Below are 27,741 nucleotides of genomic sequence, written 5' to 3'. Positions count from 1 at the left end.
GTGTATCTTACTTATTTTTTTTTTTCTTTCTATTTTTTTGTTTGGTATATTGTGGAGAATGTGGTGTTAAAATTGACCAGTAATCTTTAAAGTCTTTTTCCCTTTTCGGCTTTGTATCGTGTTTTAAAATTAAAGCGCTAGATGTCACCAATATATATATATTAACATTTTGCCAGTAACATTTGACATTTGAAAACATAGATAGTACCGTATTATATTAGCCTTTAGCAATGATTAAGAACAAACAAACTGTTACGAGGGATTTAGAATAACAGAAAAAAATCCAGATAAAACAACAAATAAAATAATAATAAAATACAATAACAATTATATCAAAAATTAAATAATAATAATACATAGACAAAAAATAAATATTCTCCGTCCATGGACGCGAAGAAGTCTTCTTACGTCACCTCCGCTTTTTCAATGTCATATCCTCAAACAGACCTCAGATCAGTTGGATCTTCGTTCAGTTCGTTGTTTTTCATATTAACAGCTGATCCAGGGTCAGCCATTTGTATGCGACGTATGTACGCCGTTAGGTTGTGTAAACCGACAGTCACTTCCGCGTTGAGGAAGCATGATGTTAATATCTATCAGGCTCAGCACTAACGTTATGGGTTTAACAGCAGTTTCAGGTTTAACAAGTTTAAGATGTCAGATGTTTAGAGCAGCCTGTGTCAGTAAACGTTATAATGTTCAAAGTCTCTGCAGTGTCTCCAGATCAACACAGTCACAGACCAACACACTGGTAGGTCACTGGCTTAAAATGTGTAGTAACCATGTTTTTTTTTATGTTTTTTGACGGATTTATTACCATTTGTATAACCACAGTTTACTACAAATACCATGGTATAAACCGTGGTTAATTTGTGGTTACCATGGTTTAAATAACCATATTTTTATTTTATTTGAAGTAAAACCATGGTTAATTGTATTTGTTCAGTCATTCATAAATGATCAAATCTACTCCTGATATTTCATATGCCAGGTAATTAGAGTGATTAAAGTGTTGTCTGTCATCTTTATGTATTAATTGTACCTTTAATTGTATCACTGGCATATTTGAAGTTGGTGGTTTGTCTGTATTGGATCTGTATGTCCAACACAATATTCAAAGGTCCCTCATTTAAGTTAAACTATTGATATCTTCTGCTGTAATTATGACACAGCTGCTTGTTTTCGACCTTTTTTATTGACAGAAGCTGTGAGTGCCATTATATTCAATTAATCAACTAGCCTAGTTATTTTTGTGATTACAGAAGTTTCAAGAACTGTATGTTCAATACAAATAGTTTATAATGATAATAAGTAAACTTCGCAATGAAATAGGGATTAGCCTACATTTTTAAATGAAAAATACATTTTCAGTTTAGACCTTAATTTATTTTTTATTTTTTTTAGATTATTTTAATATGAATTAAATTAAACCATATTAAAAGGTTAGTTCACCCAAAAATGAAAATTCTGTCATTAATTACTCACCCTCATGTCGTTTCAAACCCGTAAGACTTTCGTTCATCTTCAGAACACAAATGAAGATCTTTTTAATGAATCCTGAGTAGGGATCGACCGATATGGATTTTTTAGTGCCGATGCCGATACCGATTTTTTTTCATCAGCCTTAGCTGATGACCGATACGGGCTGCCGATTTTCTTGGGCCGATATTTGGAGCTGATACTGCTTTTGCTCACTCAATTTAAATCATAAAAATGACACAATGATGATAACAAATGTTACAAGTCTCAATTTAAAAAAGGAACATTTATTGAACTTAAAAAAAAACAATATTTGACAAATATTAAAAACGTGAGGTAGAACAAGTAAAAAAAAAGTTCAGTGCTAAAATTACTGAAAATAAATATTTAAGCATAATTCAAATTCTTTAAGTAAATTCTGAAAATAAATATTTAAGCATGAATAAAATAATTACACTATTGCACACAGTAGCAACAAGCAAGCAGCATAGTAAACGTCTGTCTTTGCTATGCAGCCATGAACTGCGCTCTCCATGATGACATGGAGGAAGGATTAATTTATTTCCTGCCCTTTACGACTACATATATTTATGGAGGTGAGGAATAAAAATCCGCCCTGTCCAGCTATGATCAGCTGTTCGGCCGAGTTTTCGATGCTGTCGTATTATTCCACCACAGATGCGGCATTCTGAAAAGTTGAGATGTTTTTATCTCGATGCGGCGCGGACGCTCTTGGAAAAAACAAGCGCGTCGCTTCCATTATGAGCGCGCATACTGCGCGCCTACATTTGAAATAACGAACTTGAGCGCGCAAAAGACGCGATATGTGAACAGGCCCTAAAAAATGTATTTGTTTTCATCTCACCACGGCATAGAAGCGCCTGGACAAACGAGCGCGATGTGTCGCAACCGCGTCGCTTCTTTTATGAGCACACGTCCAAACCTCAGCCAGGTGGTTGCTGAATAAAACTCCCACAAATATCACGGAACAACGTCGGCATTATTTAATCCTATGATGACCAGTGTTCGTAACGGCTGCCGTATGCATATGGATAGCCTCAAACTTAGCTATTTGCAGCTCCCTAAATACAATGACAAGCAGTTTTATAGAGGCATTCGCGTTTTCCATTTGGACCCACAAACTTGCTTAGTTGCACGCACATATAGAGCAACGTGTTTCCACTTTTAAAGTGTATGGCAATATTTCAGCTAAGTCTAACAGTTAAAAGACGCTTTGAAAGTTTAAAACTTGCCTTTGTCTTGAAGAGGCTTTCAGCACTCTGCTAGTGTGGGAGGGGCAGTGCATGGGCTGCACGTGAACTGCAGCGTCTCCAGCAACACAGAGCTGCATGCGTACACCTGTCTGTAAATAATGCCGGGAAAAAACTATCGGCGAACGCAGCAGCCGCGTATCGGCCGATGCCGATACACGTCAAACCCGCAAATATCGGCCCGATTTATCGGCCGACCGATATATCGGTCGATCACTAATCCTGAGAGCTTTCTCTACCTCCATTGACAGTCTACGCAACTACCACTTTCAAGGCCCAGAAAGGTAGTAAAGACATCATAAAAGTAATCCATGTGACGACAGTGGTTTACCCTCAATTTTATGAATGCAAGTGCTATGTACGAATGTTACGGGTTTGGAACGATATGAGGATGAGTAATTAATGACAGATTTTTAATTTTTTGGTGAGGAAACTCTATAAATCATCCTGCAGGCCCCTTCAAAGTTTGCTGAGGGCCCCCTAGTGATCCCCTGGTTGAGAACCACTGGTCTGAAATGTGTCTGTTTTATAAATAATGGTTGTATGTAGTGGAGTGTAACTCCAGCATGCTTCTTTATTGTATTTGTATGTGACTTTCTTCTTCAGTTTAGGACATGTAGGACAGCACCATGTGTGTCCCTTCTCAACATGCGGACGCTGTCCACTCTACCTCCACCTCCCTCATCTAGCAGAGACAAATCCAACAACAAGAAGACTGGTGTAAGCCTCATTCACAGCAAGATGTAAAGATCAGGGGCCTGATGTATAAACCTTGCGAATGCACAAAAAAAGGTATGAAAATGTGCGTACGCAAATTTCCACGCACATATCGGGATTTATAGCGTAAACATGTCCGCACTCTTTTACTGGAGTGAGTGAAGTAAACAGATTGATTTTCAACTCTGTTTTCATTTTGATATAGGCCTACACATTTAGATTGAATATACCTCTCGTTAAAGGAGTTATTAAGTACTCAAGTTTCATTAAGTCATTATCTAGAGGTTAAACAAAAATTATATGAATGTAAATGTGAATGTGATTAAATCATGGGATAATTTTCATTTTTGGGTGAACTATCCCTTTAATGACAGCGAAGAGTGCTAGGTGTATGAAACTTCCTCTTTAAACTAAATTGCTGAGGAAATATTTCTCACAAGAACAGTAATCGATGTATGGAAGCTTGTTTTCCGCCACAGAATAAAACATTTTAAGATAATTGTGACTTTTTTTCTCAAAATTGCGAGTTTACATCGCACAATTCTGACTTTATAACTCGCAATTGACACTTTACATCACGCAATTCTGACTTTATAACTCGCAATTGCGACTTTAAATAAACGCAATTCTGACTTTATAACTCGCAATTGCCACTTTATATCACGCAATTCTGACTTTATAACTCGCAATTGCCACTTTACATCACGCAATTCTGACTTTATAACTCGCAATTGCGACTTTAAATAAACGCAATTCTGACTTTATAACTCGCAATTGCCACTATATATCACGCAATTCTGACTTTATAACTCGCAATTGCCACTTTACATCACGCAATTCTGACTTTATAACTCGCAATTGCCACTTTACATCACGCAATTCTGACTTTATAACTCGCAATTGCGACTTTAAATAAAAGCAATTCTGACTTTATAACTCGCAATTGCAAGTTCATATCTCGCAATTCTGACTTTATAACTCGCAATTGGCACTTTACATCACGCAATTCTGACTTTATAACTCGCAATTGCCACTTTACATCACGCAATTCTGACTTTATAACTCGCAATTGCCACTTTACATCACGCAATTCTGACTTTATAACTCGCAATTGCGACTTTAAATAAACGCAATTCTGACTTTATAACTCGCAATTGCCACTATATATCACGCAATTCTGACTTTATAACTCGCAATTGCGACTTTAAATAAACGCAATTCTGACTTTGTAACTTGCAATTGCCACTTTACATCACGCAATTCTGACTTTATAACTCGCAATTGCCACTTTACATCACGCAATTCTGACTTTATAACTCGCAATTGCGACTTTAAATAAACGCAATTCTGACTTTGTAACTTGCAATTGCCACTTTACATCACGCAATTCTGACTTTATAACTCGCAATTGCCACTTTACATCACGCAATTCTGACTTTATAACTCGCAATTGCCACTTTACATCACGCAATTCTGACTTTATAACTCGCAATTGCCACTTTATATCACGCAATTCTGACTTTATAACTCGCAATTGCCACTTTACATCACGCAATTCTGACTTTATAACTCGCAATTGCGACTTTAAATAAACGCAATTCTGACTTTATAACTCGCAATTGCCACTTTATATCATGCAATTCTGACTTTATAACTCGCAATTGCGACTTTAAATAAATGCAATTCTGACTTTGTAACTTGCAATTGCAAGTTCATATCTCGCAATTCTGACTTTATAACTCGCAATTGCGACTTTAAATAAACGCAATTCTGACTTTCTAACTCGCAATTGCCACTTTACATCACGCAATTTTGACTTTATAACTCGCAATTGCCACTTTATATCACGCAATTCTGTCTTTATAACTCGCAATTGCCACTTTACATCATGCAATTCTGACTTTATAACTCGCAATTGCCACTTTATATCACGCAATTCTGAATTTATAACTCGCAATTGCGACTTTAAATAAACGCAATTCTGACTTTATAACTCGCAATTGCCACTTTATATCACGCAATTCTGACTTTATAACTCGCAATTACCACTTTATATCACGCAATTCTGACTTTATAGCTCGCAATTGCCACTTTATATCACGCAATTCTGACTTTATAGCTCGCAATTGCCACTTTACATCACGCAATTCTGACTTTATAACTCGCAATTGCGACTTTAAATAAACGCAATTCTGACTTTATAACTCGCAATTGACACTTTATATCACGCAATTCTGACTTTGTAACTTGCAATTGCAAGTTCATATCTCGCAATTCTGACTTTATAACTCGCAATTGCGACTTTATATCACACAAGTCTGAGATAAAAAGTCAGAATTGAGAGATATAAACTTATAATTGTGATATTCAAATTGAAAAAATTTGTATATTATTCTGTGGCGAAAACAAGCTTCCATAATGATCCGACTCTGAGCATATATTTATTTTAAAATAAGACAAAGGATACTAAATCATTTTTAGTAATGTAATGTGACGGCACAAATGCCATTTATAGTCCGTATCTCATAGAGGAGACTGGTGGGGAGGAATGTACGCACAATCTTCCACCGATAAGGATTTCTAAATGGAATTTTGCGCATGTTCTGGCATAAGTACGGTTTATAAATCTGAAAACTTTTGTGAGTTCGCAAAATCTATCTTTTGTGCGTACACACTTGAAATCTACGTAAAGTTTTATACATGAGGCCCCAGGACTGCTAACTGAAAGATTGTTGTTTTCCCAATACCCTGGGTTTGGATAAAAGGGTCCATAAAAATAACAAATTTGGAATGCATTTGTAAATTAGTATAAGCAAACGGATACATTTATTTGATCAAAAATACAGTAAAAACAGTAATAAAAATTTAAATAATTTTAAAATAACTATTTTCTTTTGTAATTTATTTTAAAATGTAATTTATTCCTGTGATCAAATCTGAATTTTCAGCATCATTACATCATTGCAGCCTTCAGTGTCACATGATCCTTCATAAATCATGCTAATATAATGATTTGTTGCTCAAGAAACCTTTCTGATCAATGTTGAAAACAATTGTGTTGCTTAACATTTTTGTGAAAACAATTATACATTTTTTTCACGATTCTTTGATGAATAGAAAGTTCAAAAGAACAACATTTACTTTTACATATTTTTTTTAAAAAACATTTTAAATGTCTTTACTGTCACGTTTGATCAATTTAATGAATCCTTTCTGGATAGAAGTATTCATTTCACATTTTTGAATGCAAATATACAGGGTTTCCAGAAATATTTTACAGTATACAGTTGGGGTGTGCCGGTTTCAGAATTGGTGATGACGGTTATGACGTGAGTCAAATGTGACGGTTCATAACATAACCGTCGGCCGGGGGGGGGGCGTTGCGAAGGTCGTCTGTTATAGGACAACTTAGTTTGAATAAACGAGCAGACACTGATTAGCTACTTGGTCGCCTATTAAACAAATAAAATTAATATCTCAACATCCGCACCAATGTTTTTTTTTTTTTCAAAGCCGCACCCGCCCGCCATCCGCTGATTGTTTTGCGGTCTATGGACGATGCAATGCTCTGCTGATGCGAGCCGCAAGAAAGCCCTTGTCTGTTCTAGAAAGGATGCAGCAAAGATATTTAATGCTAATGTATGAGGCATAGGCCTACGCTGAGTTTCATTAATTTACGATGAGATGCGCTCTAGACTAGTTCACAATGAAATGCAATGCAAGTGAACGCGGCGCGCCCGCGCCTGCATGTCGCGGTTATTATATTGTCTACTATGTTTTCTTTTTATTTATTAAATAGGCTACATGAAATTGGTTGATGAAACATTTATTAAAATTAAGATACAATTTGTACAAAACGAAATTCGTTTTAAAGAAAGGCTTTCTACAAAGCAAAACTTGATGAAGTGGTAAAAATCATGTCTGATGATTTACAAAACTTCATTAAGTGGTAAAAACCATGTCTCCCGAAATATTGCGCATCTTATGATCCAATCTTTTATTACAATTGTTTTTTGAGTTAAAATGTAATACACATCATATATACTGTAATGTATTTGAGTTGTTACACTACCTGATGGCCACTAGAGGGCACCCCCGTGCTGTTGGTTGTTGTTGTTGCAGTGTGCCGAATAAACCAGTTGAAACAGTGCAGTCAGATCTCCGGTTTCCCTCGTGTGTATTCTGAAACACAAATAGTATAATATATGTTATTATAGCATATTGATGCATACATAACATAAATTGGCGACGAGAATAAAGTTCCCACTGTAAATATCAAGTCATCGGCCGAGCAAAAAGGATGGCTACTACGATCATCGGACAGATCGAGGCATTCGACGAGGCAAGAGAACAGTGGCCTACGTATGTTGAACGTTTTGAACACTTTGTGGAGGCAAATGACATTAGTGAAGAGAAAAGAGTGTCAGTTTTCCTCAGTGTAATGGGAGCATCGACGTATGGACTGTTGCGTAGTCTAATTGCACCAGTTAAGCCCGGGTCGATGGAATATGAGGAGATTGTGAACACACTTCAAGCACATTTTACCCCCAGGCCCATTGTGATTGCAGAGAGGTTCAAATTTCACAAACGAAATCAAGCAGAAGGGGAAAGTGTCGCACAATATGTGGCGGTGTTAAAGAAACTGGCGGAGCACTGTGAGTTTGGTGACAACTTAAATGACGCACTGCGAGACCGATTCGTGTGTGGGCTGAGTAGCGAATCAGTTCAAAGGAAGCTATTAACTGAATCGGAGCTCACGTATAAAAAGGCTGTGGATATAGCGATGTCAATGGAGGCTGTATCTAGAGAATCACAGCACTTGAGCAACTCATTGAAGGTAAATGCCATGTCTCTGTCGTCAGAATCGTCAAAAGAAAAATGTTATAGATGTGGAAAGCCCAACCATAGCCAAAATGAGTGCTTTTACAAAGATCAAGTGTGTCACAAGTGTGGGAAGAAAGGCCACATTGCACGAATGTGTAAGGGTAATAAGACAGAGGAGAAAACATTTAAAACTACAGTAAAGGGAAAAAGTGCAAAATGGAAGGGACAGACAAAGAAAAGACCAATTCACAGAGTGGATGCTAATAGGGAAAAGAGTGAGGAAGAGACAAATTCGGACACGGATACCGAACTGACTTTACACAAAGTAACAGCAACATCGCACAATTCTTCACAGGTGAACAAAATGAAAAGTGAAACTGATTTAGTGTCATCGGTAATAAAAGTACAACCAAAAATTGAAGGATTGCCAGTCGATATGGAAGTGGATACTGGAGCGGCGGTCTCTATTATCTCAAGTGAACTGTACAGAGATAAACTGAGTCATGTTCGATTACGCCAGACGAACGTTGTTCTCAAGACATATACAGGCGAGGTCATCCCACCAGAGGGCGTCATCAAAGTGCGTGTCAAGCTAAACAGACAAAATGTACGTTTACCTTTGTATGTTGTTCCAGGAAACGCAGCTCCTCTGTTGGGACGAGAATGGCTTCGCAGAATTCGTCTAGATTGGCGTGAAGTAAAAACTGTAAGAGCAGTGCATCAAGTTAATGAAGGAACATTTGAAAGTCTCCTAAAAAGGTATGCCAAAGTTTTCAAAGAAGATTTAGGGACATTCAATGAATATACAGCGACCCTGAGTCTGAAACCGGGAACCCAACCAAGATTCTTCCAAGCTCGGGTGGTACCGTACGCCATCAGACCCAAGGTGGAAGAAGAAATTGATCGTTTACTGAAGGAAGGAATCATTTCACCTGTGCGATTCAGTGAATGGGCAACCCCGATCGTACCTGTAATAAAAAAGGGCGGCAATGTTAGGATCTGTGGCGATTTCAAGATAACCGTGAATCCAGCTCTGTGTGCAGAACATTATCCATTACCCCGGATTGAAGATCTGTTCGCGTCACTGGCTGGAGGACAAAGATTTAGCAAACTAGACCTTTCACATGCCTACCTGCAGATTCCTGTGCATGAAGATTCACGTAAATACCTGACCATCACGACCCTCAAGGGGATGTTTGTGTACAACAGATTACCCTTCGGCATCACTTCAGCTCCATCGATATTCCAACGAGTCATGGAACAAGTGTTACAAGGACTACCGGGTGTACATTGTTTTTTGGATGATATCCTGATCACAGGAAGAGATAATGCTCATCACTTAGCTAACCTGGAAGCTGTGTTAAGTCGGCTGGAAAAATGTGGACTTCGTGTGAAAAGAGAGAAGAGTGAGTTTTTCAAAACTTCATTGGAGTATTTGGGGCATGTGATAGATGCATCAGGACTTCACAAGTCTCCAGATAAACTGCGCGCCATCGCCGAAGCACCAGCTCCTGTTAATGTTAACCAACTACGATCTTTTTTGGGACTGGTTAATTATTATGCAAGATTTGTGCCAAATATGGCCACAGTTCTTCACCCCCTGAATGCAATGTTACACAAGGAAGTAAAATGGATGTGGTCTCCAGAGTGTGAGAAAGCGTTCCAAGATGCTAAAACTCAGCTGTTAACACCCAGTATACTCACACATTATGATCCAAGACTCCCAGTTCGTTTGGCCTGTGATGCTTCACCATACGGGGTGGGAGCCGTACTTTCCCACATGATGCCGGATGGGCGGGAAAGGCCCATAGCTTTCGCGTCTCGAACTCTGAGTAAACCGGAGCAAAACTATGCGCAGCTAGAACGTGAAGCGCTAGGAATCATCTTTGGAGTAAGGAAGTTTCATACTTACCTATATGGACGTCACTTCACATTATTAACAGACCATCGTCCGCTTACTTCCATACTTCATCCGAACAAAGCAACTCCATCCATGGCTGCTGCAAGACTTCAGAGGTGGGCTCTTCTGTTAGCTGCACACAACTACACAATTCAATATAGGAGTGCTAATGACCATGGGAATGCTGATGGGTTATCGAGATTGCCACTGCCGGTACAACACAGAGACAAGAAAGATGCAGTGGACACTTACCTCATAAATAAAATGGATGCACTTCCTGTGTGTAGCAGCGACATCAGTAAAGGAACCAGAGCAGATCCGATCCTCTGTCGGGTGAAAGAGATGGTATCCACTGGATCATTTCCATCTACAAAAGATTCAGAAAATGCACTGAGGCCATACCTCACAAGAAAGGAGGAACTCTCACTGATGCAGGACTGTCTGATGTGGGGACAGCGAGTTATCGTTCCATCTAATCTGAGACAACGAGTGTTGGAGGATTTACACACAGGACATCCAGGTGTAGTAAAAATGAAAGCTCTAGCACGTAGCTACATCTGGTGGCCAAATATTGACGCACAAATTGAAGAGAAATCAAAGACATGCATGTCCTGTCAACAAAATCAAAAATCTCCGTGTCTCTCACCTCTACATCCCTGGACATGGCCAGAAGCTCCTTGGCAGCGAATTCACATCGACTTTGCTGGTCCATTCGAGGGACGAATGTTTCTGGTAGTTGTTGACGCACACTCAAAATGGCCAGAGGTCTATGTGATGGATTCGACAACTTCCTCCAAGACCATTCAAGTGCTGCGTGGTCTATTCAGCCGCTACGGTATACCTGAAACATTAGTTAGCAACAATGGCCCACAATTTACTTCAGAGGAGTTTGGATGTTTTCTGAAAGCAAATGGTGTTAAACACGTCCGCTCTGCACCATTCCACCCAGCCACTAACGGGCTAGCTGAGCGTTTCGTGCAGACTTTTAAACACTCACTTAAAGCATCCAAAGAACCAGTATCGTTACAGCAGAGATTGGACTCTTTCTTGTTACAGTACAGGAATACACCACATAGCACAACAAAAGAAGCACCTGCTATGTTATTCTTGCATCGCAGATTGAGGACACGGCTGGATCTACTGAAACCAAGTGTGAAACTGACTGTGGAGCAAGCACAAAAAGTACAATGTTCTCACCGTGCCCTTCATGCCAAACACAGAGACTTCAATGTGGGTGGCTCAGTGCTGGTCAGAGATTATCGAAGGGGAGAGGAGAAGTGGAAAACCGGTACTGTTTCTTCTCAGTCAGGACCAGTGTCGTACACAGTTCAGGTGGACAGTTCACAAAGCTGGAAAAGACATGCAGATCAAATGTTAGACTGTCATCCAGAAATTACACAAAGCACGGAACAATTGTCAGCCGAAAATAGTACATCACCAACACTGGATGTTAAGGGGCAAGAGTTGTCTTTAACAGCTAATGATACTGAACCAAATGTTCCAGATCAACATGTAACCAAGCTTGTTGAGCCAGTTACTGTTTCTTCCCCAACTGTGAGAAGATTTCCCGTTAGAACCCGTAAACCACCTAACAGACTTGATCTGTAAAATGTGTAAATGTTCTATACACAGTTGTATATGTTAAAAGTGTTACATACTTTTGAGTAAGTAGCGAAGTGAACATTGCAAATAATAGTGTTTGAGGGTGGGCTACTAATTGTTGGGTCCTAACTGTGATTTCTTAGAAATAGCAGTTCTTATGTTGAAAAGAAATACGGGGTAGACTGAAATAAGGAGGGAGAGATGTAATGTATTTGAGTTGTTACACTACCTGATGGCCACTAGAGGGCACCCCCGTGCTGTTGGTTGTTGTTGTTGCAGTGTGCCGAATAAACCAGTTGAAACAGTGCAGTCAGATCTCCGGTTTCCCTCGTGTGTATTCTGAAACACAAATAGTATAATATATGTTATTATAGCATATTGATGCATACATAACATATACACACACTGTAGGCTATATGTTTCGTTTATCAAACATGTTTGGGGCCAGTCAAGGGCTAAACTGCACGATCACGGTAATGATACATTTGTTATTATTGCAAATGTTTATTGCTAATGTTTATTATTGCAAATGTTTTTCCTTTGTTTAATAAATCTCATAATGATGGCACATCACTATATCATAGTCGTAGCTTTTATTTCTATCTCAAATGATTGGCGGTAGGGGGTACTCGGCAAAGAATCAAATACAGTTGGAAACGATGTAAATCACTAATAACACAGACTGTTAACAATTGTTTTTAATTAGTATTTAAACATTCTCTATGATAAAAAAATGTTTGTAAAAAATATTTTAATAACACGGTTTTGGCGGTTATAGAGTTCTAATGACGGTGTTCAACTATAACCGTCGGTCTCACGGTTATATACTAACCGTCACACCCCTAGTATACAGTATTCAAAAAAAGAAACTTTGCTTGAACTTTACTTCAGGACACAATAATCTCAGTTCCCTTCCCAGCAATCCAAATGTGTTACCCTTTTTTAATAGGACACTTCAAAAAAGTGTTTGACATTGTCTGTGGATTACCAATGATTGGGTGTATTTTAATCAGACAAATGAATAGTACTGATGTCTCTTTTCCACAGCCAGTTACATGGAAATCTCTTGCCATCACCTTTGCGCTGGGAGGAGGTCTTCTTCTTGGGATGAAATACTTCAAGAGAGAAAAAGAGGAAAGTAAGGACTTGGATCTATGCATGTATAAATGATTAACCTACACCACATTGTTTTTGTTTTTACATCCTTATATTATTATGAAAATGCTCCACAACATAATGATAGCTTTATCATTAATGTGTTTTTGTTGTTGTAGTGATTGAGAAAGAAAGAACAAAGTCGATGGGAAAACCAGCTCTCGGAGGACCATTCTCCCTTGTCGACCACAACAATAAACCCACGAAGAGTGAAGATTTCCTCGGCCAGTGGCTCCTGATATACTTCGGTTTCACACACTGTCCAGACATCTGTCCTGATGAACTGGAGAAAATGATTGAGGTCGTTGATGAGATTGGTAATGTATAATTTAATTTTCTTTACTACGTAGAGCCACATTTTTATTGACACTATAAAGCTCTCAGGTTTGATGTGTGCATAATATCATATTAAATAATGTCTATAAAGCTGGATTGTATTTTATAAAGTAGCCCCTAAGAATTTGGACACTTAAACAGGCTCTATGTAGAGTTCAGAAACCCTTATTATTAGCGACACCGGTGGCCTGCAAGTGAACTGCAACAACTTACTGTTCACACGTAACGTACAAGAAACTGAACCTGATTCAAGGTCCGGATATATTCCGAATAACCGGCATCATGTCGACAGATGAGGTCATTAAAATCACACCGTTATGATAGTTTGATAATAAAGTATATTTGAGACTATAGACTATATAGATCTGACTATGTGAGGCTATAGTTTAAATTAATTCCTTTTCTTTGCATGACACATTGACATTACAGTACAGAACGTCTCTTTCGGCATTATCCAGAATATTGTATTTAATTTCATGTGCCATTGAACGGATAAGAGGCTCTCGGGAGTGTGTAAACATCTCATCCTTTGTATTTTCCTGGCAAAAATGACCCGAGTCCTTCACTTAAAAATCAGTCTACAGGCTTTCATAAACAACCTAGTAAGTTGGTGTGATTGATTAGCAAAAAAAGATTAATACATGAAAATATTTACATATAGTCCCTTTAAGCTACCACTAAAATATATATATGAATGTATTTTTATAAAATCTTTGGGAATGTGCTATATCAATAAAATATATGTGTATATAATATTAATAATATATATTAAGAATTAATAATAATATAATTAATCATGTATAATAATAATTATTATTATTGCTTTTATCATCATCATTATTATTATTATACCAGATGGCACACAAAAGTGGCTTTTATTTTAAAGAAAAAAAGTACAAGACCCATTTCAAGGAACTCTACTTGTGTCTTACATTTCTGTCACAGATAAAATTAAAACCCTCCCAGACTTAACACCAATTCTCATCACCATTGATCCTGATAGAGACACACCCGAAGCAATGGCAGCGTACGTCAAAGGTGAGCAGGGATCATCTTCATTACTCTGCACTCACCATATGCTGTGAAATGATTTCCTCATCATTTATATTTTTTAATATCTCACATGCAGAGTTTTCCCCAAAGCTGATCGGTCTGACAGGCAAAACTGCCCAGGTTGAGCAAGCGTCCAGAGCCTACAGAGTGTATTACAGCCAGGGCCCAAAAGATGAAGACAACGACTACATTGTGAGTTACTGGTTCTCCTTAATTATGTGGTTTGGCTTGTGTAAAATTGGTTTTCTCTTGCCTCATGTTAATGAATTTAATTCCTGATAATCTCACAAGCCTGAAGTCAGCATGCAAATACTGTATTTCCCTGTGATTGCAGGTAGATCACACCATCATAATGTACCTGGTGGGACCTGATGGCCAGTTTCTTGAATATTTTGGACAGAACAAGAAATCCTCTGAGATCTCCTCATCCATTGCATCCTACATGAGAAAGTACAAACATGGAAAATGAGTCAAAGTGCATGACTTTAGCACACACTTGAGTGTTTATTTATCTATGAAATGGGTTTTATTTATTTGAAGTGAAAACCTGATATACAAAATCAAAGATTCTGAAGCATTCCCCATTTTGCCGCAGCCCAACACGGTAACTTCTGTTGATCTTTATTCATTTCTGTTCACAGCATTCTAATTCAAGGGATTCAACTTAAATAAACTACGTTTTGATTGCTATTTTTGTAATGCATTGCGTTGATGAATTGTGTGGTACCATGTTGCATCACTAATTACATCATTAAATAAATAAATTCATAATTTATGTAAATTCTATAAATTGAATTAATTACCAGGGTGAAGACTTTCAAACAACCATTTCTTAGTCAAACTGTTAGCGACGGACAGATGATTGACAGAACACTCACATTCACTGCATCTTTTTACCACACAAACATTTGGTAAAGCACATTTCACCATTGTTTTACTCAACAACTAGGCAGAGGTGTGACTGTAGTGACTCACAATCCTCCATGAATCACAGTCAAGAAAGTACAAACAGCTAGACCGGACTGTATTCTGGGGACAGAAACTGAATCTGCTTGATGGTACAGATTCTAGGAGGATTTTGAAATATGTTTATTTCAGTTATCTTTAATCTGATGCATTCATGTGGGATCTGGGAGGAAGTGGGTAAATAATAACAATTGTAGGACAATCAATAGAGATTATCCCTGAGTGGAATTGGTGACAACTCTCCTCATGTTACATTACATCCATATTTAAAAGTCATCATTTTTTATTGGTGCACAGTTTATATAGTTTTATATATATCTAAAGGGGACAATGTGTAGTTTTTTAGGTATTTTATTATCTAAAATCAATATTTTTATTCAGAAATATGTCCTCAATGCAGTACAAATACCTATGCCAATGATCTGACTTATCCTTGTAAATGAAGAATTTATTATCTTTATATATATGGGATAGTAGCGGTAGCGATATTTTTTCCCCCAGGATGGTAGGGGAAGACCATGGGGAAGACTCATGAATATTAATTGAGGAAGTCATCCCTGATTGGTCTTAACCCCAGTGACGGGTAAGTTTAGGGCGGGGTTAGGAGTAGATCATCAGACCCCCAGTGGCGGGTAGTTTTAGGGGTGGGGTTAGGAGTAGGTCATCAGACCAATCAGGGATGAGTTCCCTAATTAATATTCATGAGTCTTCCCCTACCATCCTGGGAAATAAAAAATTTCGCGGACGGGTAGGTCCACGGAGGCTTCCATGTAGTCCCATGAGAGGGACAAAAGGTACTAGGCCAACGCGTTTCCGTTCAGAACCAGCGTCACGTGACTGAGGCCAGCAGAAATGGAGGAGCAGAGCAGTGAGAGGCACTTCACTTCCCCGGCAAGTTTAAAAGGCTGCACTGCACGGTTTTTTATAATGGAGGACCATACATATGCTGAGTCACAGGATAAGGAGTCCTCGTCGCCGAAAAAGTCCAAAATAGACCGTAAAAGAAAACGTGACCGGAGATTACAAAAAACAAGGGTTAATGTCGGGATAGCTTTTTCCAGGTGGAAAGACCTAATGCAGGAGAAAGCTTTCAAAAGAGACGCTGAAGTTGCCTGCTTTCTTCTCGACAGGTAAGTCAATGTTACGGTCTTGAAGTAACAAACCTGTTCACCTGAAGGAAAACTCAAATTAGAAGACATCCTGCCATAGCTTTTTGGTACATAACGGCTACCGTAGATGCAACACGCATATTCGTTTGAATGCAAAATACAATTTCACCGCTAGATGGGAGAAAATCCCACACAAATGTGCTTCAGACTTCCAAGCATGTAGTCTCTACAGTTCACCAGCAGATGACACCCTTTAGCTGTCTTAAAATAAATAAAAACATGATGTGTCATACTCTCATAGACAGTATAAGAAGTACTATCTCACCTATCCAGTTGTTAAGTCGTGACGTAACCACTCTCCGATTAATACTGTTTCCGGGTCCAAACAAAGGCATTGTCCCCTCTACCTACCGCTTTCGCTGGTGTTTTCACAATGCCGCAGTGCTGTGTCCCGTGTTGTTTGAACAGATCAGAGTTTAAAAAAACAAGTGACATTCAGTTGTCATTTTACCGCTTTCCCTGTGACGAGAAAGAGAAGAGGAAATGGCTGCAGTTGATAAGGTAAGTTATACATCTTAAACGAATGAAGAAACTTACTGGCGCCAAAGCATAACCAGCCCTTTGAGAAAAAGGCTCATGTAGTCTATGGGTTTTATATGTTGTTTGTTGCTATAAACCCAAATCTTGCATCATGTTTCGGTTGTCAGGCATTGTTCTGGGCAGCCTGGCTAAGGCTAACTAGCTAACATTAGCTTTGGCAATCAAGTCAATGACAAGAAACTTAGTAGCTGCATTTCTTTTCTTTCACTAAATAAAAAAGCTTTTCTAAACAGTAAAGCTACATTTCTGTTTTGTTAAGAAAGAAAAGCTCAATGTGTTTTTTTTTTTGTATGAAACTTTTGGTCTAATCTAACTCGCTCAGGAGGTGTTGCTTTTCTGTTTAACAATTTCCTTGGGAAACTTGAGTCAAGATCTAGCTTGGATGGACATTGGTTATTTTGCATTCAGAAAAAATTAACATTGTTATACATTGTCTTAGGAAATGTGTATCCTAAAACAAATCTTTAATTTCAGGAATTTCACTGATGTTAGTGGAAATGAAAGCAAAGTATGCTACTGATTTTATTATATTGGGTGGTGACTTTGATTTGGTGTATGATGAGTGGTTCGATAGGTCACCAACTAAATATAATGTAAATCATTAAAATTCGTTATTTTTACACATTTGTAATAATCAAGGTTTAATAGGTCCCCTTGAATTGATGATAACTCATAAATATAAACCTTTCCGTAACAAGGGTTATTGGAAGTGTAACTCTAACCTTCTCAGAAATTAAGATTATATGAACTTGGTTAAGGGTACTGTTTTAAATATTTGTAATGATAATAGCCTGGTTTCCTAGACAGGAATGAAGAAGAGGAATGAAGAGACCCCCTTCTTGTGTTTTTCTTGGTCATTTTTCTTTCTTTAAACATATGAAGAGTTCAGATGCAAAAACCTCTAAATGCCATCTGAAATTTTCTTCTAGAATGATCATTTTTATGAAGCTCGTATATTTAAGTTCAGTAATTTCACTTAAATGGCAATGAAAATTACCTATTAGTTGCCATTTAAGTAAAATTATTGAACTTAAATATACGAGCTTCATAAAAATTATCATTCTAGAAGAAAATTTCAGATGGCACTTACCTAGAGGTTTTTGCATCTGAACTCTTCATATGTAATTTTCTTTTGTCATTATCCATTTATTTGACTGGCATGTTCCTTGCTTAACTCTCATTTATCTGTATATATCAATGCCATTGTAGGTGTATATTCTGTTTTTGTTACGCTCTTGGTGTTCAATAAAAAAAAAGAAAAAGTCAATGACAAGCTGAAGCACGAAGATGTGTGTACGTAGCAAGAAAAACAATTAGACCAGTTTAAGTGTGATAATCTGCCAACGTTTCTCATTTCTATAATACATCCAAGACATTTTTAATATATCTCCGATTGTATTCGACTGAAAGAAGAATGTCACTTACACCTAGGATGGCTTCAGGGTGAGTAAATCATGGGCTAATTTTCATTTTTGAGTGAACTATCCCTTTAACTGTATTGTACATACATTAGTTTCTGCATATTTGCTTGCAGAAATCAGATTAAAAAGTAAAACAAAAAACAGGTTAATGAGAAATGTTAGCATATTATCATACTTTAACTGGTCTAATGTTTTGTCTTGCTATAATAATGGAGTATTGTTGGAGGGAGTCTGAGATATAAGATCAGAATCATGATTAATGGCCAGGTATGTTTAGATATTTGACTCTGATCTTAAATTGCTCTGTGTACATACACAGAACAAACATAAACACACAGGACAACAAGCTAAATAAAAACGCACACAAACTACAGTGTACACACCTGAAACAAAACATTTGTAGACAGCAATTATTGCCAATGACTGCTTTACTGTTAGTGTAGTGCGTTCACATGACAAATATATATATATATTTTTTTTCCCAGTATTCAGCTTATTTATAGGTTTAGAGCTCCTGCATGCAACGACTGTCATTTCTTGATTTCACAAATTGGAAATAATTTGTGAATAAAAAGCAGTGTAAAAACGTCTTCATACAGAAAATCTTGAATTTAGGATACAATTCGGTACAAACACAAACTATGACACTACCATTCAAAAGTATAAAGTAGTTTTTTTAAAAGAAATCAGTACTTTTATTTGGCAAAGATCCACAAACAAATAATTGAATTGAATTTTTTTTTTACAGACGTGAAAACTTCACACCAAACTGCAACTCCAGGGTGTGCAGTTGGCATTTCCCCAATGGAAAAGCTGCTGGGCCATCGCGATTTGCTTGGAATCAGGGAAAGCCTTTCCAGTTCCCCAAGCGCCTCAGCCATCTCCCTATAAAACGGAAGAAACAAATGGTCCCTAGCAGTGGTGAGGATGAGGGAACGGATGCTGACATGGTAACTGCAGAGACCCCATGTACTTCAAAAAGTCTTGTGGCACTTGAGGTGGAGAATGACATGCTGAGGGAAGAGAATGCCCTATTGAAAAAACAATTGGAGAAACAGAAGCAGACTTTTTCCTTTAGTCAAATTTCTTCCAGCCCTGACAGAGTTCAGTATTTTACTGGATTGCCTGATGCTGCCACTGTCCTGTTTTTGGAAGCGCTTCTTTCTAAATTCGAGCTACAATATCATTCTGATTGGACTGTCCAAATGATGCCCCTAGTTGATCAATTGCTCCTGACCTTAATGAAGCTTAGGCTAAATTACGACCTCATAGACCTTGCAACCAGGTTTAATTGTAGCACAGCCACAGTAACTAACATCTTCACCACCATCATTAGTGCCCTGTATGACATTTTGTATGTCGGTTTGCTTGAGAACAACATCCCCTCCACAGCCAAGAATCAAACGTCACGGCCAGACTGTTTCCAGCCCTTCCCCAACTGTAGGATCGTGCTCGACTGCACGGAGGTTGCCGTCTCGAACACAGAGAGGCTTGATACACAGTGTCATTTGTACAGCCAGTACAAAGGACGAACCACACTCAAGGCTTTAATCGGTGTTGCGCCTAACGGAGTCATTACTTTTGCCAGTGACCTGTACGGCGGGAGTGCCTCAGACGAGGCAATAACAGCTGACTGTGGACTTCTCCAACATTTACATCCTGGTGATATGGTTATGGCAGACGAGGACTTCACAATTCAGGACATTCTGCCAGAAGGAGTTTCCCTGAACATCCCGTCTTTCCCCGTCAATGGACGGTTTACGCAGGAGGAAGTGAACAATAACAGTCTCCTCTCAAAAGCTAGGATGCATGTGGAGTGTTCAATTCAGCGACTGAAAATGTTTCACATTTTGGACCACGTTCCATACCAGTTCAGACTACATATTAACAAAATACTTAAAGTGTGTGTGTGTCTTACAAATTTGCAAACACCCATTCTCTGTGAAATTGGATGTTAAAGGTATAAGCTTAAAGGGTTAGTTCACCCAAAAATGAAAATTAGCCCATGATTTACTTGTGCGTCAAGTTCAAGGGTTACTCTTTTATTGTAAGTTTAGCTATGTTGAAGATGCTATAAAAATTGGTTATGTTTATTTGAGTTTTTGAGTGTTGAGTAATACTGTGATTTACTGTGTTCATAATGCCTTGGACATCTTGCAAGTGGCCTTAGCTTTCATATATAGGTCATTTGCTGCACTCATGCTTAAAGCAGATCAATTAGACGCTTGGGAATCTAACCTTCAGTGGGTGTTCTGATCCTCTGCAAGGACAATTGCGATCACAAATGTGAGAGGTATTGATTCAACAATGCAACGCACAAATAAATGATTCCAAATGATTAAACTTGTCTAATGTATGACCTAAATGAATTAAGAACTTGGTCTGATGTAGTAAAAAAAAAAAAACTTTATACAAAGTCAAACTGGTGCAAAAAATAAAGAAGTAAATCTTTTCAGTTAGCAACAATTTCATTGATTTGTGTTCAATTCTCACGCCGCGCTGCTGGTTCCTCAACCATCTGTCACAGTATCCCTTTGGCATCCTACGTCAAAACACACTCACGTGACATCATCAAAGTCCTGGCTTCTGAACATGTTGAACAGGATCAAAGCTCACTCCCATGGGGCTAATTCTGGAATGTCATGCACCAGAGATCACCTTTATGATCAGAAGGCAGACTATGGGTTTCTACATATGCTTATATGCTCTCCTTGTTCTTTTTCATTCTTCCTTTGAAGGTGCTATTTCTGTTCACCAAATATTATTTGGACAAATAATGATTGCTGCCAAGCATGTCTCCTTACAAACATTTCACCTTTAAACTGAAAGAATAGGATTTATGTCGAATGTCACATGAACAAACAGGAAAACCGGTTTCATCACATCTGCTTGTCAGAGAAAGTGTTAACAGAATGAACTGATGGTGATATCTATAGACTTTAAAGTGTCAGCTAATCTAGCTATTTTTTTACTCTTATTTTATTGTATTATTCAATTTTAATATCCAAATGTTAGTGAGAAGAGGAAAAATACAAATAAAAACATCATTTGTAGCTCCTTTGAAGGCATCTGGAGTAAAACAGCTATATTTAACAAAGCACAAACAAAAAACCTGATCTGAAAGTGATTCAACCTGTTTTAATACAGATTTTTGCTGCACATAACCCCATTCTATTCAATCTCCTTTCCCAGTCTGAATTAAAGAACATTGATATTGCATAAGGAGCAATGTATATTTTAAAACAATTGAGATTTTGTTACAAACAAAATCTAATTCTGACAACGCATTGCAAACAGCATCCGAATTAAAACTGATGGAGACATTTAAAACTATACTCATTTAAAAATCTTGATTATAATTGTAAAAACAATATATTTTAAGTTTATTGCAAAATATGCAAATAGTGTTTTGAGAGCAAAATCAAAGTGCTGATATGTAACTATGTAGTAACTGATATGGCACACAGAAAAAATTCACATGGCACAATAAAATAACCCTTAACTAAATGTGTCTTGAAACACTGAATGTCAAAGGGTCTCTGTAATAAAGGACGTGAGTGGATTAAAAAAAAAAAACGGACCTATTTGACAGGAATTTGGATGTCAAGGTGGTTGATTATGATGAAACTTAACCTTTGATGTATTTTTCATCTTTTTCATTTTTCATCTAAGATTTTATACATTTCCATTTACTGTTTTAGTTCTGTCTTAAAGACATATTAAACACAAAGGATTTCCAGGCATGCACTTTTAAATCCATATTCTTGAGCAATGTTACCTGATCTTGGCGACACATTTAATTAGCCTTTGACTTTCTGAGGCTCAACTTAAGAGCGGAGCACATAAGAGAGTGTGACGTGATTAAGATTTGAATAGAATTACATGCCCGAATATAGAGGGTGCTTCTTTCTTTCTTTCTTTCTTTCTTTCTTTCTTTTTTTCTGGTCTGGCACATCTTAATAAAAGGAGGAGTATGCTGTGCTAAGGAGATTGTCAGTTCGTGATCACCCGTGGTAAGATCAATGTCACATTCAGTTTATATATATATTACTTGTGCAAAAAAATATTTGTAGAATAGAAATATAATAAATTTAGATATGGGTTTTAAATAATTAGTCTAAACAAGATAAGTATTGAAGTGTTTTTTTTTCTGTTGAAATTGTTTACATTTTTTAATTGTACATTAAAAACTTTATTGTTATACTAGAAAATAACGGTAACACATTACAACAAGGCCTAATTTGGTAACATTAGTTAATGAATTAACTAATAATGAGCATTATTTTGACAGCATTTATTAATCTTTGTTATTGTTACTTAATAAAAATACAATAGGCTTTATGCCCAGCTCCACTACTTCCTGAACTTCAGCCAGCTCCTTTGTTTCCTGTCTGCCATTATTGGACAAACTGATTAATCCAGGTGTGTCTGATTATTGTTACTGAGGTCAGGCACACCTGGATTAATCAGTTTGTCCAATAATGGCAGACAGGAAACAAAGGAGCTGGCTGAAGTTCAGGAAGTAGTGGAGCTGGGTATAAAGCCTATTATTCATTGTTTGTTCATGTTAGTAAGTAATGTTAACAGATACAATATTTGATTTTAATAATGCATTAGTAAATGTTCAAATTAACATTAAAGGTACACTATGTAACTTTTTTTGGTTCGAAATTAACACAGTTTAAATAATGAGTCAATACATCATCAATACTTCTTCCAAAACATGTTTTTGTCTTATCCTGATTCACCATGGTAAGCCTATAATGTGTTTATATTTTAGACCTGGTGGAATGGTTTTCGCTGGAAATTACATACCTTATTCGTCCGTGTGTGTCTCGTCATATCCATAAATAGAGAAAAGTTGCTCTGGCTGCTTTGTGTCACGGTTCATGAATTCACTGTCTCTCTCTCGTCTAACGTGCTGTTGTGTGTGTGTGTGTGTCTGTGGGCGTGGTCACTGATTATCAGTGATCAGTAGCGCCAGCTGGTTTCAATTGTATGTCCCTATATAAGCTCAGTAACTGGTGTCTCATGTTGTCAGATCGTTGTGGTTTTCCTGGTGTGTTTCCCGTGCTTGTTCCTGTGTTCCCCGTGCCGTTTGGATCTTCCTGTCGTCGTCGTGTCTTCCTGGATTTCTGCACTCTTCACGGATTCATCTAGCACTTCACGAGGGATTACCACTGGATCACTGCACCAGCACCTGTTGCCCACCGAGGTCCCTGCGTCACCACACCATCAGCGTTTGTGTCCGCCCACCTGTCCCGCTGAGTTAGCGATCATCTGTGTGCTGTGTTTCTGACCATCTGTGTGTTTTCAATAAAGAGCGTTGTTGCATATACATCCTGTCTGTCATCCGTTACAGAACGATCTGACCTACCATGGATGTAGCAGGCGCCACGAATTGGGACGAGTTTGCGACTCGAAGCATCGCGAGAATGGACACCCAGGAAGAGAGCATCTCCAACACAGGTCGGGCGGTCCAAGCGCTTGTGACGCAGGTGTCCGAGCTCACCCAACAACTCCAACAGCTAAGAGTTCCCACTGCGCCGCCCACACTGCCCGTTCAGCCCAATCCACCAGAGCCGTCCCAGCAGCGCGAACCGAGACTACCGACACCAGAGGGATATTCAGGTGACCCGGAGTTTTGCAGAGCATTTTTGACCCGATGTTCTATGCACTTTTCATTACAGCCACTGACGTTCAGTCAAGAACAGTCGAAGGTGGCATTCGTGCTGACACTGTTGTCCGGCAAGGCGGCTCTCTGGGGAACGGCAGTGTGGGAGAATCAAGATCCATGCTGCGCCTCGTTCCAGGCACTCTCCGAGGAGATGAAGAGGGTCTTCGATCGTGCGGTGGCGGGTAGGGAGGCGGCCAGACTACTCGCCGATCTCCGCCAAGGTAACGGCTCGGTGTCGGAATATTCCATCCGGTTCCGCACCCTGGCTGCAGAGTGCCGATGGAACGAGGAGGCGCAGTGGGATCATTTCCTGCATGGGTTGGCTGACCGTGTCCAGAGGGAAATCTACATGCTGGACCTTCCACGCAGTCTAAATGGACTCATTGAGCTGGCGTTGCGAGTGGATGCTCGATTGAGCAGAATGGGTCGCTTCCAACAGAACCCTCCGTTTCGCGGTATGGAGAACCCGCGTTTGGAGAACCTGGACACGGTCAGTCCCGTGTGTGATCCCGAGCCCATGCAGGTGGGTAGAGCTCGGCTTTCCCGGGAGGAGAGAGAACGGCGGAGGTCCCAAGGACTGTGCCTGTACTGCGGGAAGGCGGGTCACTTCATCCACTCGTGCCCGTTAAAAGATCAAGCCCGGTAGTAACAACGAGGCTACTATCGGGTGGGATCTCCGCCAAGAAGACCTCATCATCACCATCATCAGCTACTCTCCTTCCGGTAAGACTAAGGTGGGCAACCCACACTCACGACACCAAGGCTTTACTGGATTCGGGGGCAGAAGGTAATTTTATGGACTCAGAACTGGCTCATCATCTTCGCATTCCGATTTCCCCTCTTCCGTACAAGATCTCTGTCAAGGCTCTTAATGGACAACCACTTCCTGACATTTCACACATTACTGAACCCATCACTCTCATCTCTTCTGGCAACCACACAGAGACAATATCATTCCACCTCATGAACTCACCTCTCGCACCCATCGTACTCGGACATCCTTGGCTCACATTACATAATCCCAGAGTCGATTGGGGTCACAATTCTGTTTCTATGTGGAGTAATACATGTCATGAGTCATGTCTTGTGTCTGCGTGTTCGTCTGTACCTGTGTCTGTTTTCCAGGAGGAGGCGGTGAATTTGTCTAACGTGCCCGGGGAGTACCAGGACCTGAGAGAAGTGTTCAGTAAGTCTCGTGCTGCTTCTCTCCCTCCACATCGTCCCTATGACTGTGCCATAGACTTAGTGCCAGGTGAGTCTCCGCCTAAGGGCAAGTTATATTCACTTTCTGTTCCAGAAAGGGAGGCTATGGAGAAATATATTTCTGATTCTCTAGCATCCAAATTCATAAGACCTTCCTCATCTCCAGCGGGGGCGGGGTTCTTTTTTGTGGGGAAGAAGGATGGATCTCTGCGACCGTGCATTGATTACCGAGGGTTGAACAACATCACGGTAAAGAATACTTATCCTTTGCCGCTGATGTCTTCAGCCTTCGAGCGGTTACAGGGAGCATCCATCTTCACAAAATTGGATTTACGTAACGCTTATCATTTGGTTCGCATAAGGAAGGGTGATGAATGGAAGACCGCGTTCAATACCCCCAGGGGGCACTTTGAATACTTGGTCATGCCCTTCGGGCTGTCCAACTCCCCAGCGGTCTTCCAGGCACTCGTCAATGACGTGCTGAGAGATATGGTTGACCAGTTCATATATGTCTACCTGGATGACATATTGATTTTTTCATCTTCTCTCCAGGAACACGTTCAGCACGTCAGACGAGTGCTTCAGAGGTTGCTAGAGAATGGGCTTTTTGTCAAGGCGGAGAAATGCGTTTTTCATGCACAGTCTGTTCCTTTTCTAGGGCACATCGTCTCATCTGAGGGAATGCGTATGGATCCTGACAAGGTTAAGGCTGTGATAGATTGGCCAAGTCCAGATTCCCGTAAGGCCCTGCAGAGGTTTCTGGGGTTTGCCAATTTTTATCGGCGTTTTATTCGCAATTTCAGCCAACTAGCCGCGCCTCTGACTGCCTTGACCTCCCCCAGAACGACGTTCAGGTGGTCCGATACAGCGGAAGCTGTATTCGCCAAACTGAAAAGCCGCTTCGTTTCGGCTCCCATCCTCGTTGCCCCTGATCCATCACGTCAGTTCGTGGTGGAGGTCGACGCGTCAGAGGTGGGGGTAGGAGCAGTTCTTTCCCAACGTTCTTCCACAGACGACAAGATGCATCCTTGCGCGTTTTTGTCTCATCGTTTATCACCTGCCGAACGTAACTATGACATTGGTAATAGAGAATTGTTGGCAGTCAAGTTAGCGCTGGAAGAGTGGCGTCACTGGTTAGAAGGGTCAGGGGTACCTTTTATCGTATGGACCGATCATAAGAACCTAGAATATATCAGAACCGCCAAAAGACTCAACTCTAGGCAGGCTCGGTGGGCACTTTTTTTCGGACGTTTTGATTTTTCTCTTTCGTACCGCCCGGGTTCCAAAAACATCAAACCCGATTCCTTATCTCGTATTTTTGACCAATCCGAACGCCCGTCTACTCCCGAGTGTATTTTACCCGAGACATTAGTGGTCTCCACTCTCAGATGGGAGGTCGAATCGAAGGTCATGAAGGCCTTAGAAGGGGTAACGCCTCCGCCCGATTGCCCACCGAATCGTTTGTTTGTGCCAGAGGGGTGTCGGTCCGACGTCATTCAGTGGGGTCATTGTTCCAGCATAGCATGTCATCCAGGGGTAAATCGCACCAGTTTTTTGGTTAGGCAACGATTCTGGTGGCCATTAATGGCTCGCGACATCCGCAGTTTTGTTTTGGCTTGCTCAGTTTGTGCCACTGGTAAGACTTCCAATCGACCCCCGGATGGGTTACTCCAACCGCTGTCTGTCCCTTCGAGACCCTGGTCCCACATTGCGCTAGATTTTATTACCGCCCTCCCGCCCTCCCAGGGCAAGACGGTCGTTTTGACTGTCGTGGACCGGTTCTCGAAGGCGGCTCATTTTATTCCCTTGCCCAAATTACCCTCAGCCAAGGAAACAGCGGTAACTGTCATAGATCACGTCTTTCGCTTACATGGCCTCCCGATGGACGTGGTTTCCGACAGGGGTCCCCAATTTGTGTCCAAATTTTGGCAAGAATTTTGTAAGTTACTGGGGGCGACTGTCAGTCTCTCTTCGGGGTTTCATCCTCAGAGCAATGGTCAAACGGAGAGAGCCAACCAAGATCTGGAGAGAGTGTTGCGATGTTTGGTTTCCAAGAATCCTTCCTCATGGAGCCAACAACTCTCTATGGTGGAGTACGCCCACAATTCATTACCAGTGTCATCCACGGGCCTTACTCCGTTTGAATGTAGTTTAGGTTACCAGCCACCAGTTTTTGCTAGTACGGAATCCGAAGTCGCGGTCCCCTCCGCTCACGCCTTCGTCCAGAGGTGTCGCCACACTTGGACTAGAGCCCGTGAGACTCTTCTCCAAGTGGGGGCGCGCACCAAGGCTAAGGCCGATCGCCACCGGTCGAAGCCTCCCGTATACGTCGTTGGTCAAAAAGTGTGGCTTTCAACCAAGAACATTCCTCTCCGTTCCGTTTCTAATAAACTTGCTCCCAAATTCATCGGCCCGTTTCCTGTCACCA

At 39.8% G+C, this 27,741-nt stretch overlaps 2 protein-coding genes across 5 annotated transcripts; both read left to right on the top strand.

The window, feature by feature from the left end:
• Positions 1–453: 453 nt before the first annotated feature.
• sco1 (synthesis of cytochrome C oxidase 1) lies at positions 454–15,121 on the top strand. 3 transcript variants are annotated; one of them, XM_081369471.1, is made up of 7 exons: positions 454–751; positions 3,357–3,470; positions 12,841–12,931; positions 13,068–13,265; positions 14,230–14,322; positions 14,414–14,529; positions 14,672–15,121. In XM_081369471.1, exons 1-7 carry the CDS (start codon positions 581–583, stop codon positions 14,804–14,806), a joined length of 918 nt encoding a protein of 305 aa, XP_081225597.1. In that variant the 5' UTR covers positions 454–580; the 3' UTR covers positions 14,807–15,121. The 3 variants fall into 3 exon arrangements, with proteins under 3 accessions (XP_081225597.1, XP_081225596.1, XP_081225598.1); XM_081369470.1 differs by lacking the exons at positions 454–751; positions 3,357–3,470 and adding an exon at positions 7,588–8,304 and having other exon boundaries at positions 14,672–15,115; XM_081369472.1 differs by lacking the exons at positions 454–751; positions 3,357–3,470 and adding an exon at positions 12,066–12,266 and having other exon boundaries at positions 14,672–15,115.
• Positions 15,122–16,026: 905 nt separating this feature from the next.
• On the top strand, positions 16,027–20,894 carry LOC308691635 (uncharacterized protein). 2 transcript variants are annotated; one of them, XM_081367053.1, is made up of 2 exons: positions 16,027–16,433; positions 19,182–20,894. In XM_081367053.1, the coding sequence occupies exons 1-2, from the start codon at positions 16,156–16,158 to the stop codon at positions 20,389–20,391; spliced, it is 1,488 nt and encodes a 495-aa protein (XP_081223179.1). In that variant the 5' UTR covers positions 16,027–16,155; the 3' UTR covers positions 20,392–20,894. The 2 variants fall into 2 exon arrangements, with proteins under 2 accessions (XP_081223179.1, XP_081223180.1); XM_081367054.1 differs by lacking the exon at positions 16,027–16,433 and adding an exon at positions 16,704–16,973.
• The last annotated feature ends 6,847 nt before the right edge of the window (positions 20,895–27,741 follow it).

The sequence above is a fragment of the Scardinius erythrophthalmus genome (genome assembly GCF_964197995.2).
Source record: "Scardinius erythrophthalmus genome assembly, chromosome: 1".
NCBI classification, from domain to species: domain Eukaryota; kingdom Metazoa; phylum Chordata; class Actinopteri; order Cypriniformes; family Leuciscidae; genus Scardinius; species Scardinius erythrophthalmus.
The sequence above is the reverse complement of the archived record's forward strand: the minus strand, read 5'-3'. Positions and strand labels throughout refer to the sequence as shown.

Excerpts from the sequence above, each read along its gene's own strand:
- sco1 (XM_081369470.1), top strand. The coding sequence starts at position 7,768 with ATGGCTACTACGATCATCGGACAGATCGAGGCATTCGACGAGGCAAGA. Across the intron at positions 12,932-13,067 it reads CAAGAGAGAAAAAGAGGAAA|TGATTGAGAAAGAAAGAACA; the intron begins GTAAGGACTTGG and ends TTGTTGTTGTAG. Across the intron at positions 13,266-14,229 it reads TGAGGTCGTTGATGAGATTG|ATAAAATTAAAACCCTCCCA; the intron begins GTAATGTATAAT and ends TTTCTGTCACAG.
- LOC308691635 (XM_081367053.1), top strand. The coding sequence starts at position 16,156 with ATGGAGGAGCAGAGCAGTGAGAGGCACTTCACTTCCCCGGCAAGTTTA. Across the intron at positions 16,434-19,181 it reads GCCTGCTTTCTTCTCGACAG|ACGTGAAAACTTCACACCAA; the intron begins GTAAGTCAATGT and ends TTTTTTTTACAG.